The 12,956-nt window shown below is 39.2% G+C and overlaps 1 protein-coding gene across 2 annotated transcripts in view; it reads right to left on the bottom strand.

The window, feature by feature from the left end:
* Positions 1-5,911, bottom strand: part of IL5RA (interleukin 5 receptor subunit alpha) — a 40,043-nt gene extending 34,132 nt beyond the window's left edge. For both annotated transcript variants that reach the window (XM_027958157.3, XM_042235935.2), the window contains exons 1-3: positions 5,866-5,911; positions 4,439-4,582; positions 364-448 (exon numbers count right to left, since the gene is read on the bottom strand). In XM_027958157.3, the coding sequence (XP_027813958.1) occupies positions 364-448; positions 4,439-4,477 (124 nt within the window). In that variant the 5' untranslated portion in view covers positions 4,478-4,582; positions 5,866-5,911. The remainder of the gene's footprint in view (positions 1-363; positions 449-4,438; positions 4,583-5,865) is intronic.
* Between the last annotated feature and the right edge of the window lie 7,045 nt (positions 5,912-12,956).

Raw genomic sequence — 12,956 nt, 5'->3', positions numbered from 1 at the left:
ACCAAACATAGTGGAAGCTTCTTATTCTTTGGTTCTGAGAACTTTGAGAGGACTTTGAACTATATGCTTGTCTGGGAAGGTGTCCAGATATGTCCACCAGCTGCAGCTTTATTCTGAGTGCCCGTTTACCCACACTTGGAATACGATTTCCCACTGCAACATAAAATATCCGCTTCAGCCAACTTTGCTTTCTTAAAATATAGTTATGTTTCAAGAACCGATATTCTGATAAGAATAAATGTTCCATCCCTTTTTAAAAAAATCATGATTTCCTAATTGAGTCTTATTTAGGAGAAAGTAATACTATGCTTTTTTGTAATGTACTTATTTTTTTAATTATTGGATTTAATAGGTGGTGCTTACATTTTTTATCAGGAAGTAAGTCTGCTTGCAGTATTCCCGCCGCCCCCAAAAGAATCAGTAGTTCAGGTGCCATGATGATCGCATCCTACGGAAAACAGAGAGACAAAAATCCAGGTGGCCGCCTGTTGCCATTTCTAAGAAAAGCTGGTAGCTCCTTTCTAAAGAAAGGTATAGTCATTTGGCCATTTAACAGACATTTATGAACTTTATGTGTTAGAAATACAAATATGAACAAATCTTGGATTTTTGCCTTGCCAACATGGATCCATAATCTGAGAGACAGAATCAAGTATAAATCAATCATTGCAACTACAGCTTCAAGACTGCTCTAGTAAAGATGTGTGTAAGGAGCAAAGAGACTTCTGAATGGAGTCCTAAAGGGTATACTAGAGTTCTTACACACACGCAAGTGAGGAAAGGCGTCCACGGTGGCACATGGAGCCAAGCGAAGCCAGAAGAGAGGAAAGAAAGTAGAAGAAGGTTGATACTCCGTGAGAGATCACAGCAGACGGTTGCACATTAGAAGACAGTTAATCAAATTGAATATAAATATCATTACCAGTTTCACTAATAAGAATTTACATATGAGCATGACATGTCCAGCATGACAAGGAACTTAAATCTAAAATAACATTTACGTGGGAAAAAGACGCTTTGTATCACAAACCTGGAATAAGTGTTTAGTACTTCAAATTTCAGGGAGGCAGAATTTTTTGATGAACCCAGAAAGAAATAGGCCATTAAAGGGAATGAAAACATAGTTATAGGCCTGAAGAAAATAAAACTGATATTTCTGTTTAAGTAAAAAAAATAAACACAATAAATCTAAAGTAGAAATATTAGCATAACTCAAGTGTGGTTGTCTGAGAAAAGTGGTTAGATTGTTTCAGGAATTTTTTTTTTAACATGTGAAAGAAAAGATCTCTTGTTGAGAATTGTAGATTAGAAATCTTGAATGTTTCCTTTGAAAATTTCGGAAGACATTTTTCATATGAACTTGACAAAAATAACATTCTGCCTGCTAAGTTTTGTCCTCCCCCGCACCAGATGATGAGGGTGTGTAGTTATCCAATTTACAATGGTGAAAAGATGGCTAAAAAACATAGACCCAGTCTCAGATCTTCCTCCAACTGTAAAACGCACATTCTGCACTTACTTAAGTGACACAATTTTTAATTTAAAATTTTATTTAAGTGATGTGATATTTTTCAAACATAATTCTGGTAGAACCACAGAGGGTAGGCGTTGGCTACATGGATGCATTCAGGAAGAACCAAAAACCACAGTTTCTTCACTTTTACTACTTACTAATGAAATTAGTAAAATGTCACAGCAGGAAGACATTAACAGCATACAAATCAATTAATTTCTTTTTCAGATAAACTCAAGTACTGCTAATCAGAGTTATGCCACTTTTAAAAAATGTTTTATTTTCTATTGAGATATAGCTGATTACCAGTGTTGTGATAGTTTCCGGTGTGCAGTGAAGGGACTCAGACATACGTATACATGTGCCCATTCTCTCCCAAACTCCCCTCCTATCCAAGCTACCACATAACATTGAGCAGAGTTCTCTCTGCAGGTCCTTGTTGGTTTTCCATTTTGGATATAGCAGTGTGTACATGTCCATCCCGAACTCCCTGTCTCTTTCCCCCACCCTTCCCACCATCCTCCCGTAACCATAAGTTGGTTCTGTTAAGTCTGTGAGTCACTTTTTTATTTTGTAAATTCATTTGTATCATTTCTTTTTAGTTCCACATATAAGAGATGTCATACAACATTCCTCTTTGTGTCCAGAGTTACGCCCCTTTTGATAAGAATCATCCTGTTCCTTTCTCTGATTTTACACCATGTAGAAAAAGAATTTTTAAAACAACAGGAATGATAAAAGCAGCTGTTCTAAAGTTTTTAAAGGTTTCAGTAAGTGAGAATGTTAAGGATTTAAAGGCATGCCTTGGTAATTAACTAAGCCTAAGAAGCAAAGATAAGAACTCCTTAGAGACGTCCCTTGTGGTACAGTGGTTAAGATGCCGTGCTTCCACTGCAGGGGCGGGCATCGGTTTGATCCCTGGCTGAGAATTAAGATCTCATGTGCTATGCAGTATGGCCAAAAAAAAGAAAAAAGCGAAAAAAAATCCTTAACAGACAACAGCAAAAATAGCTTCCTCTTCAAGTTTAGAAGGCAATGTCTTTGAAATTTCAGTATTTCCGGAAATTATATCACACGTGTTCTAAGTTTTCACTAATCATTATTACTAGGAGGAATTCTCAGTCAGAAAAAAGTGCAAAATTGATTTTCCCCAAGTGAGTTTTACTGACTGGCAAAGTAAGCAGTATGTTATAGTAAGTTTTACTGACTGGCAAAGTAAGTGGTATGTTATAACAGTACTTGTAAAAATAATAAATTGCAATTAAATTGTTGAAGTAATAAACTATCACATGCCTCAATGTGGAGATAATTGAATATTTCACATAACCAAGCAGTCTGCCCTAGAATTTTTTATGTGTTCTGATTTTATAGGTGATGAAAACAGAATTGTTTTTCAAATTTGACCAAAAATTTGTGATGATCAATTTATCGGCCATAAAACCACCATGCACTTTTTTTTTTCACATTTTACTTTGATATTCTGTGTTTAAAAGGATGATAACTTTGAATAAAAGAAGTTGTCCTATAGACAACACAAAATACTCAACTAGGAGTCCAAATATTACCAAGAATAACCATTTTTTTTGTGAGCCAGATAAATTCAATAAAAGCCTCGGTATTACTGAAGGTTCAGCAGGTGACCCTGTATTTTTCTATAATTCTGTTTGCCCTGCTCATTCCCTGAAAGCACCTTCAGCCTTTGCTCATGTCTTCTTAATATTTCTGGTCCGTGGCAGAGCAGTCACTCCTACTGGAAAACGAACTTGAATCATTGGGGTCATCTCTTTAATTCAGTGATATACTGTTGCATAGATGTCAGCTGGGTAATATCTTGTTGTACAGTAGTTTCACTGCATTAAAATTTATAGAAATAACTTGTTTGGAATAACTTGTTATCCATTCTTCTCATGGATACTAATTAAAATCCAGCAGAAAACCATTAAATTTTTAAAGTAGATTCAAATTCAGAATGAAGCAAACATGGGTTGCCTACCTATTAATACCATTATCAGAAACGCATGCCCAGTCTCTTAGAAAGACCACGGGCTCCCTGTTCCTGTCATATTTCATTGGGTTGATCTAAAATTCCTCGAGTGCTGTCTGAGAATCTGGCGTCTGGTAGGTGTTATATTCTTTGAAATTTGGGAGTAAACAGGAGCACCATCACTCACAGTACAGAAGTTTCTAGAAAGCAAGGTAAAGTCCTGACAATTATAGATGAATTTCCCTGGTGTTCCTGAGAATTGGTCAAATTCTACTGAAGTTCAGACTTACGTTTTCCCCACTCTCTTTCCAGATTATTTTGCTGCCCAGGATGTTTGTTTTATAACCAAAGTTGTATTTACCCTTTTTAAAGAAACTTTTTGAGTCAGCTGTGGTGACAACTAATTAAAACTCAACTTCAGTGCACAGAAATTGAAAAGCAACTGAGAGGATTCATGGTCCGTTAAACCCTTAAAAGTAGAGTTTACTTTTTACTTCCTTTTTTTTTTCCTGTACAGTGTAATCAGCAATAAAACGTATCTCTTGGGAGATGAAGAATAAATAAATAAACCAAGGTGTAAAATGCAAATGACATGTTTAGTTAGGTACGTTACATTGCCCTGGAGTGAAAAATTGTGCATAGTCCTAAAAGTATGAGTCATTAGGAGCATATATAAGGCATGCAAACTGTTTTCTGCTTTACTACAGGACTTCTGATTAATTTTCTGAAATAGTCCTTAAATACAACTCAGCGATTCAAACTGTTGCTACAGTCATAAAGCCTTGTTAGCCAAGGTGGAAATGGTGCTGCCACCCTGAGTATTTGGGAAATGCTGGCAGAAAGAGTTTGCTGCCCAAATCTCCTAATGGTTCAGTGTCTTTCAGCTAATTGCACTTGGCGCCATGCCATCCCACATCCACACTTCCCCATCCCAGGCATACCTGTTTCCTTTGGCCACTCCTCTCGTTTCTGATGACCATCCACGCTCAGTAGCCAACAGCCAGGGCCACCTCCATGCTGTCAGTGCCCGTGGCTGCAGCTGCACACCCAGCTCAGCTTCAGGCCCGGGCAGATGCTGCATATGCCTGGCTCCACACAAAATAAAGGCAAATTAATGCACAGCCCTTAGCAAGTCGAGCTCTGCAGGGAAAAACCTAGCAGAGGGACAAGTTAGACTAGAGCACGGCAGGCAGGGAGCACATAGCAAACCTGGGCTGTCTAGGGGAGATGTGATACTCTTGGTACCTTGCCTAAAAATTTCCCCAAGCAGCATTTCAAGTAATGGAAACAAATGAGGTGATTTGATATCCCAAACTTTATTATGTTTGAAATGCAAACAGTTCACAAACAGCTACATACATTAACATGTTTTTCAGGAACTGTGAAAGAAGGCATATCCTTTCACAAGAAATATTAGAAATTGTACCGGGTAATTCAATTTTCGACCTGATGATTCATTAAATTGGGAATCAAATACATTAATCAATATGGCTATAAAAAGTCACTTTTCATGTGTTAATGAGTTGTAGGCTCATAGAGTATTAAGAGAACCTGATTTTTCTTTCCACGTCTTCCTTTCTCTTTTTTTTTTTTTTCATTCCATCCATTTCTTCTGTATAAGGAAACATGTTTACACTGATTGGGGTGAATATTTAATAAAATAATGAACCTGAAACCGGGTGAGATATTTCAGCAAATTTTTGGAGATTTTATATACAATCAAACAATTTTTTTTTTTTTTTTCAAAATCCCAGAACCCTCAAAAGAAACAGAAAGCAGAATGCCTTCAGTTAAAGCCAGGGCAGCCATCTCCTCCTTTTGTTTCTGCATTTGTAACTTTCTTATTAATTCAAACTTCCTCATCAAGTTATTTTATCCTGTACCCTGTTTTTTAAACTCATATATTTCCCCAGAAAACTTAGCAGAGTCTGTGTTCTCATTTTAATCTCGGAAGTATCTGCAACAGCGGGTAACAAGCATCTTAAACAAGAATCAGCAAAAAACGTAGCTTTTAGTCCAGTGTGACTCACCTTCACACGGACTACACACCTCAGTTACTTAGCCCAACACAAAGGAATAGAATATTACACCCAGAGTGGACGTGACTGGCCTGATAACATGTCTGTAGTAACGTTATTAGTTCCATTCCTGCTAATAATAGAGTTCTACGGGGTTTTGTTTTCCCCATTTCTTCATGTAAAAGTTTGCCATATATTTACAAGTCATTCTCTCACTTTTTCTATTCCCCAGCTGCCCCCACCCCTGCCATGTAATGAAATTATTAGGAGGTGGAGCCCAGGGTGGTATTAGAGAGAAAAAAGAGGCATCTGCTCACTCAGAGATGAATCAGTTCTGGATCCCCACTTACAGAGAAGTGCAGTGGCCTGGCCATCAGAAGCTGCTTGCAGGGCACTGAAAATGAACCTTATCTCTGAACACTTTTGACTTAGAGGCAGATCTTCACTGTTTCATCATCGCAGCTGTAATGGTTGCAAACTCACAGCCAGTTCCCTTGACGATGGGAGGGCAGCAGGGCTCCTCTAAGCGACTACCAAGGAGCATTTGTGAGCAGGTAGTTCTGGACGAGCCTTAACCCTGTAACGAAACTCCTGAGGACTAGACTGCTGCTGCGTGAAGGCCCTCTCTGTTCCTGATAGCCACTATCTGATAACTGTCTCATCTGCATTCTCACTATCTTTCTAGATGCTTTGCTCTATTCAGGAGTTTCAGTGAACACTGGCTCCTGGGTAGCAAGGGAATAAATTTTTCCTGGGCACTTCCCAGAATGTCTGTTTTCTTCATGTGCTTCATTCAGCTGGAGGATTTTTTGTGCCATTGTCAACACAGTACCAGACACGTGATTTAACAGAAAAATGGGGAATCTACCGCTCCCTACAAGCTGAGCAGCAGTTTTCAGTTTTCAGAGGTTCCTTAACCCTTCTCTGCTGTGTTAGCAGGGCCTATGCCCTCAGATAGATGGGTATGTGCTGGGGCGGGGCAGAGGAGGGAGATGCAGTTTCTGGTGTCACGAGTTGCTGGCCTTGGCAAGTCTGGACCTCCCTGCACATGGGGACAGTAGCCGTGTTTTTCTGTGCACACCCAAGACCTGCTGTCTCTGATCTCCCTGTTCCCGGTACAGTACCTAGCTGGTCTCTCCTCAGTACCTTCAATTTAAGTAAACCTAGTTGGGTTCTCCTGTCCTTTGTTCCATTTCTGTCTAGGGAATTTCCAGGCGAGTGACTTGCAAAACCGACTGTTAAAAATATGTTTCCCAGGGTTTGAATAGGTGAAAATGCCACTTAACGTTATTAAGTGCCTGAGGCAAGTGGAGGTCTTTCCCTTTGAAAGGATATCTCCAGGCTTAGCCCATGGCGGTGAGTGACAAGCAGCCCCTGAGAAGTGGGAACAGAGGGGCCCGGGTTCCCACATAACTGATGTGAGAGAGGCAATGGCCAGGTGAGATGAGAGGTTCAGTTTACAAGATGAAAAATGACAGGCACCCCAGTGAGACTTCCTGCAAGTCAGTGAATGTCTTCTGCAAGGACAGCCACTGGGGCTCCCAAAGTAATCATTTTAGCAGTTGCCAAGAAAGAACCAGATCAGTTGTTATTCGATGATCTGAAAAAACATGATTTTCCCTGGGGAAAGGAAAAGTTGAACTGGGAACTGAGAGAGATCCATTTATTCGCTAAGATGGACCCAGAGAAGTTTAGCTACAGTATCAGCCGCCTGACCTACTTTTCAGAGTCCTGCGTCTAATTTTAGTTACAGCATGTTTGTCATCCTCGAAACCTTAAAACTAGTTACTAACCATTGTGAGGGCAATAATTGCTGGCCAGAAAGGCTGTGTTAACATTTTCTATGTTTCTTACATGCAATTTATTCAAGAAATATGTATTAAATTCGTCTATGCAACATGCCAAAAGCTGTTACAGATACAGAGAACATCAGACCTGGCTCTTACCCTGGATACCATCTTTCTAGGTATATGACACTTTATCAATATTAAAAACCCAAAGAAATAAGCTTGCATTTTGTTCCCGTGCCCTATTTCCAAATAAACCCAAGGAAAATAAGAGGCACAGCTTTGCACAGTGTATTTTTTGTGGCAAGAACAGTCTTCTTTAGAATAAACTGTGAATGTCCAAAGATAGTATAACGGAACACGTTGGAAGAATTCACATAAATGGTTTTTCAAAAAGTGAAACAAAAATTGGCCTGTGTTTATTTATTTATTTGTTGCTGTTCAGTTTTACTTGGAGGATAACTGCTTTACAGTGTTGTGTTGGTTTCTGCCATACAACAACATGAGTCAGCCATAGATGTGCCCATGTCCCTTCCTTCTTGACCTGCATTTCTTAAGAAGCAAAATGATCCAGGCTTAGCCAGAGTAGAGTTGAAAATGTGAATAGTAATGCCATGGAAATTAGGATTATGTGGTTCTTCCTTGAACCCTTCTTAAAGGCACTTGCTAAAGATTTTGCCTGTAGGAATCCATTCTGTGGAAAATGTGAAATACAGACCAAGATTCATATGAGAGAGGGGAGGTAAACACAGTGCATTATACTTTGACTTCAAATAGTAAAAGTAGTGTGGAAGTGGTTAAGAGAAATTTATAATTTTTGCAAGGTTGAAATAGGTTGATAATAAAAGGAGTGTTTATCAAGAACTGTTAAACACAGGGTACTATGGAAAAATGCTAAATAAAAACAACAGGAATGCAAACATATATATACACACACATATGTGTGTGTATGTATGTATACATACTTTTTTTTCATAATCTCATATTCTATAAAAGACCAAAATGAGAGGCATGGTTATCTCTAAGTGGTAGGTGTTTTAGTTAGCTATTGCTGTAGAGCAGCCAACCACAAACACCATAGTGGGAAACAGTGATGAGCATGTATTTCTTGCCCAAGCTTCGGAGCTTTGTCCAGGGGCTGGCTAAACTTGGCTGGATTCCAGATCACGGAGTGGGTTCAGGTTTATTCCAAGCATCTGTTGTTCACTTGAAACCAGTGGATACACAAGGTGTATTCTTCTCATGTGATCCCAAAAGTGCAAGAAAGTAAGACGAACTGGACACGAGCATCTAAAGTGTCCGCCTGTGTCACGTTCACTGACATCCCAAGAGTCAGGCCAAATTGCGTGGCCAGGCCCTGAGTCAAACGGCCCACACCCAGAGAACACTCCCCCACCTTGATAAGACCAGGGTGTGCACGTTTATAACCACAAGAGAGGAGTGAGAATTGGAACCAGTAGCTTGTTCTACTGAAGTGGGACTGATCTTTCCTTTGCATTTCTTTTTCTAAAATATTTGTTGTCGGTTTAATTTATTTGGCTGTGCTGGATCTTTGCTGTGCAACTTGGAATCTTCAGTCTTTAGTTGTGGCATGCAGAATCTTTTAGTTGAAGCCAGTGGGATCTTTACTTGGGGTATACAAGTTCTTAGTTTTGACATGTAGGATCTAGTTCCTTGACCAGGGATCGAACACAGGCCTCCTGCATTGGGAGCTTGGAGTCTTAGCCACTGGACCACCAAGGAGGTCCTTTAATTTCTTCTTATGTTTCTATTTATGCAAATGTTTACACAGATTACACAAATGGAATAGTTTTTTTTTTTTTTTTTTTTTTAGAGAAATAGAGATCAATGGAATAGAATTGAGAGTCCAGAAATAAGCCCTCACATTTATGGTCAACTGATTTTTTGACACAGGAGGCAAGATAATTCAGTGGAGGAAAAAAAAAAATTCACTGTTCAATAAATAATGCAGAAACATATGCAAAAGAATTGTATTCAACCCTTATACCTCACAGCACATACAAAAATTAACTCCACATGGATGGATGTAGAGATTATTGCACTAAATTAATGACATACTATGACGTACTATGTCAGACAGAGAAAGACAATGTCATATGATATCACTTGTGTATGGAATCTAAAAAAAAATACAAATGATCGTAATTACAAAACAGAAAGAAACTTAAAGACATAGAAAACAAACTTATGGCTACCAAAGAGGAAGGGAAGGAGGGATAAATTAAGAGTTTAGGATAAAGAGATAAATAGGAAGGTCCTACTATGTAGCACAGGGAACTATATTCAGTATCTTGTAATAACCTATAATGGAAAAGAATCTGAGAAGTAATATATATGCTTACTTTGCTGTATAGCAGAAACTAACATACACACACACATATATATATATGTAATATATATATTTACCTACACACACACACATATATGTACGTACACATACCCAAATCAAAGCAGATACCAAAAGCCAATATGCACGTGAACGACTGCCTGACATCATTATCGCAAATGAAAACCACAGTGAAATACCTCTTCACACCCACTGGGATGGCTAAAATGAAAAAGAAAGGCAGTAGTATTGGTGAGGATGTGGAGAAGTTGGAACCCTCAGAGACTGTCGGTGGGAATGTAAAATGGTGCAATCACTTTGAAAAAGAGTCTAGTGGTTTCTCAAAAATGTTAAACACAGAGTTCCTGTATGACCCAGCAATTCCAGTCTTTGGCAAATACCCAAGAGAACTGAAAACAGACGCACAGAAGTGTCTACATGACTGTTCATAGCAGTATTATTCATCACAGCCAAAAAGTGAAACAACAGAAGATATCCATCAGCGGATGAATGGACTGAGAATCTCTGGAATGGAATGTTGCTGCTGCTGCTGCTGCTGCTGCGTCGCTTCAGTCATGTCCGACTTTGTGCGACCCCATAGACAGCAGCCCACCAGGCTCCCCCATCCCTGGGATTCTCCAAGCAAGAACACTGGAGTGGGGTGCCATTGCCTTCTCCGAATGGAATGTTATGAAACCTTAAAAAGGAATAACGTTCTTAGCCATGGTACAACATGGATGAGTCGTGACAACATAAAGCTAAGTGAAAAAAACCAGTCTGCAAAACTGACTTTGTATAGTTCCACTTATATTAAACATTTAGAATAGGCAAATCTATGGGAATAGAAAGTGGGTTAGTGGCTTCCTAGGGCTGGATGGTGAGAATTTGGGCAAAATGGTAAGCGATTGCTAATGGGTTTGAGTTTTCTGTTTTATTTGACATTATTTTTGATTGGAGTATAGTTGCATTACACTATTGTGTTAGTTTCTACCGTGCAGCGAGATGAATCAGTCATATGTATATACATATCCTCTCCTTTTGGATCGCCTTCCCATTCATGCATGTCACCATAGATAATTTCGTAGGGTTCCCTGAGCTATACACTATGTTCTCATTAATTGTCTATTTTCTCCATAGTTTCAGCAGTGTATAAATGTCAATCCCACTCTCTCAGTTCCTCCCACCTGCTTCCACTTTCCCCTGTAACTGTTCTCTACTGCTGTTTGAGGGTTCTTTTGAGGTAATGAACGTGATGAAATGTTCCAATATTGATTATATTGATGATTGCCAATTCAGTGACTATACTAAAAGCAGTAGGTATATTTTATGACATGTGAATTATGTCTCAGTAAAGCTGCTATTTAAAAAAAAATAAATGAACCAACAGAATTTAAATAGTATCCCAGGTATTAATTGAACAATCCCAGTATAAGATCAGTCAGTTTACAGTCTATGCCGCTGTGCTTAGTTGCTCAGTTGTGTCCGACTCTTCACGATCCCACGAACTGCACCTCTGCCAGGCACCTCTGTCTGTGAGGATTCTCCAGGCAAAAATACTAGAGTGGGTTGCCACTTAGGATCTTCCCAACCCAGGGTTTGAACCCAGGTTTCCCGTATTGCAGGCAAATTCTTTACCAGCTGAGCCAGCAGGGAAGCCCCTTACTGTCTATAGCTAAAATTAAAAGCATGTGTTTATTCAGCAAGGAGTCTGAATAACTTACGCTTTTTCATTTCTTTACTCAGTGATCAGTTTTATTTTACTAATTTATTGTTTCCAGTTTTACTGAGATATAATTGACATATAACAGTATAAGTTGAAAGTAAACAACGCAATCATTAAGTGTAAGTATATAGTGCAAAAAGATTTTGCAGGGACCAGTTCTTTGCTCTCAAAGCCAGATACAGGAAATTAACTAGAGTGCAAAAAAACTAACTAAAAGTTAAACTTACTTCGTTAATGTAAATCAGCGTTCCATTTTAGCCTAGACGGAACCTCCTTTGTGCTTAAGACTGTCAATTGCTTTATATACACTGTCATACAATAACCCATAAACTTATTTTATATGTGAGTAAACTGAGGCTTAAAGACCTTACTTAGCAGAGCTTCTTTATAATGTTTTCCAAAGCCATTTTTCCCAGGATGGCAGAAATTTATAATTGATAGTTATCTTAAAAGAAACAGTAAAATACATACTTAACTGGGGGTAAATATTTTATTGAATGTTGGCAGGCGGGGAAGGTCCGAAGGGAAGATTCCCCTTGAGAAACTTTTAATTATTTGAGGTTGTCTGAACTCCTATGGGAAAACCTGTCTCTGACTCTCCTCTCTTCTAAGTGTGTGTTTAAGTGCTGCATTTACGTGCCAATTTTATTTTTGTAGAGTATTACATCTGTGTTTCTACAACTAGATGCGAGGACAGGTCTTTATTTTATCTGGCTTGGTTTTATCAGAATCCATTAGGGTAAGCAGTGTTAAGGGAAGAAGAAGAGGTGGTTGGTGTTATTACAGCAGGGAATTCCAGATGAATTCCTATGAAGATAAGAAATACAGTGTAGAATATCAGAAGGAACCTGGTTTAGATCCCTCTTGGTTCTCATCCGAGGCTACTGATAAGTCGGAATTTTGAAGGTGATTATTCTCAGTCTTTAGGGCTTCCCTGATAGCTTAGTTCTTTGGAAGGAATGACGCTAAAGCTGAAACTCCAGTACTTTGGCCACCTCATGCGAAGAGTTGACTCATTGGAAAAGACTCTGATGCTGGGAGGGATTGGGGGCAGGAGGAGAAGGGGACGACAGAGGATGAGATGGCTGGATGGCATCACCAACTCGATGGACATGAGTTTGAGTGAACTCCGGGAGTTGGTAACGGACAGGGAGGCCTGGCGTGCTGCAATTTATGGGGTTGCAAAGAGCTGGACACGACTGAGCAACTGAACTGAACTGAACTGATAGCTCAGTTGGTAAAGAATCCACCTGCAATGCGGAAGACCTGGGTTTGATCCCTGGGTTGGGAACATCCCCTGGAGAAGGGAAAGGCTACCCACTCCAGTATTCTGGCCTAGAGAATTCCATGGACTGTATAGTCCATGGGGTGGCAAAGAGTCAGACACGACTGACTTTCACTTCACATTCTCAGTCTTTACCCTTGGGCCTCTGTTCTTTTAACTATTACCAAAGTCCCATCTTTTAAAATGAATGACCCAGTATGAAATTTCAGAACAGCTAAAATTGATTTGTCTATTTACTCACCTCTTTTAAATGTAAAATAAAATTGTGTTTGTGTGTAAAATCCCCCAGCACCAATGAA

This window comes from Ovis aries, chromosome 19, assembly GCF_016772045.2.
Source record: "Ovis aries strain OAR_USU_Benz2616 breed Rambouillet chromosome 19, ARS-UI_Ramb_v3.0, whole genome shotgun sequence".
NCBI lineage: Eukaryota > Metazoa > Chordata > Mammalia > Artiodactyla > Bovidae > Ovis > Ovis aries.
This window is presented reverse-complemented; position numbering and strand designations above follow the sequence as displayed.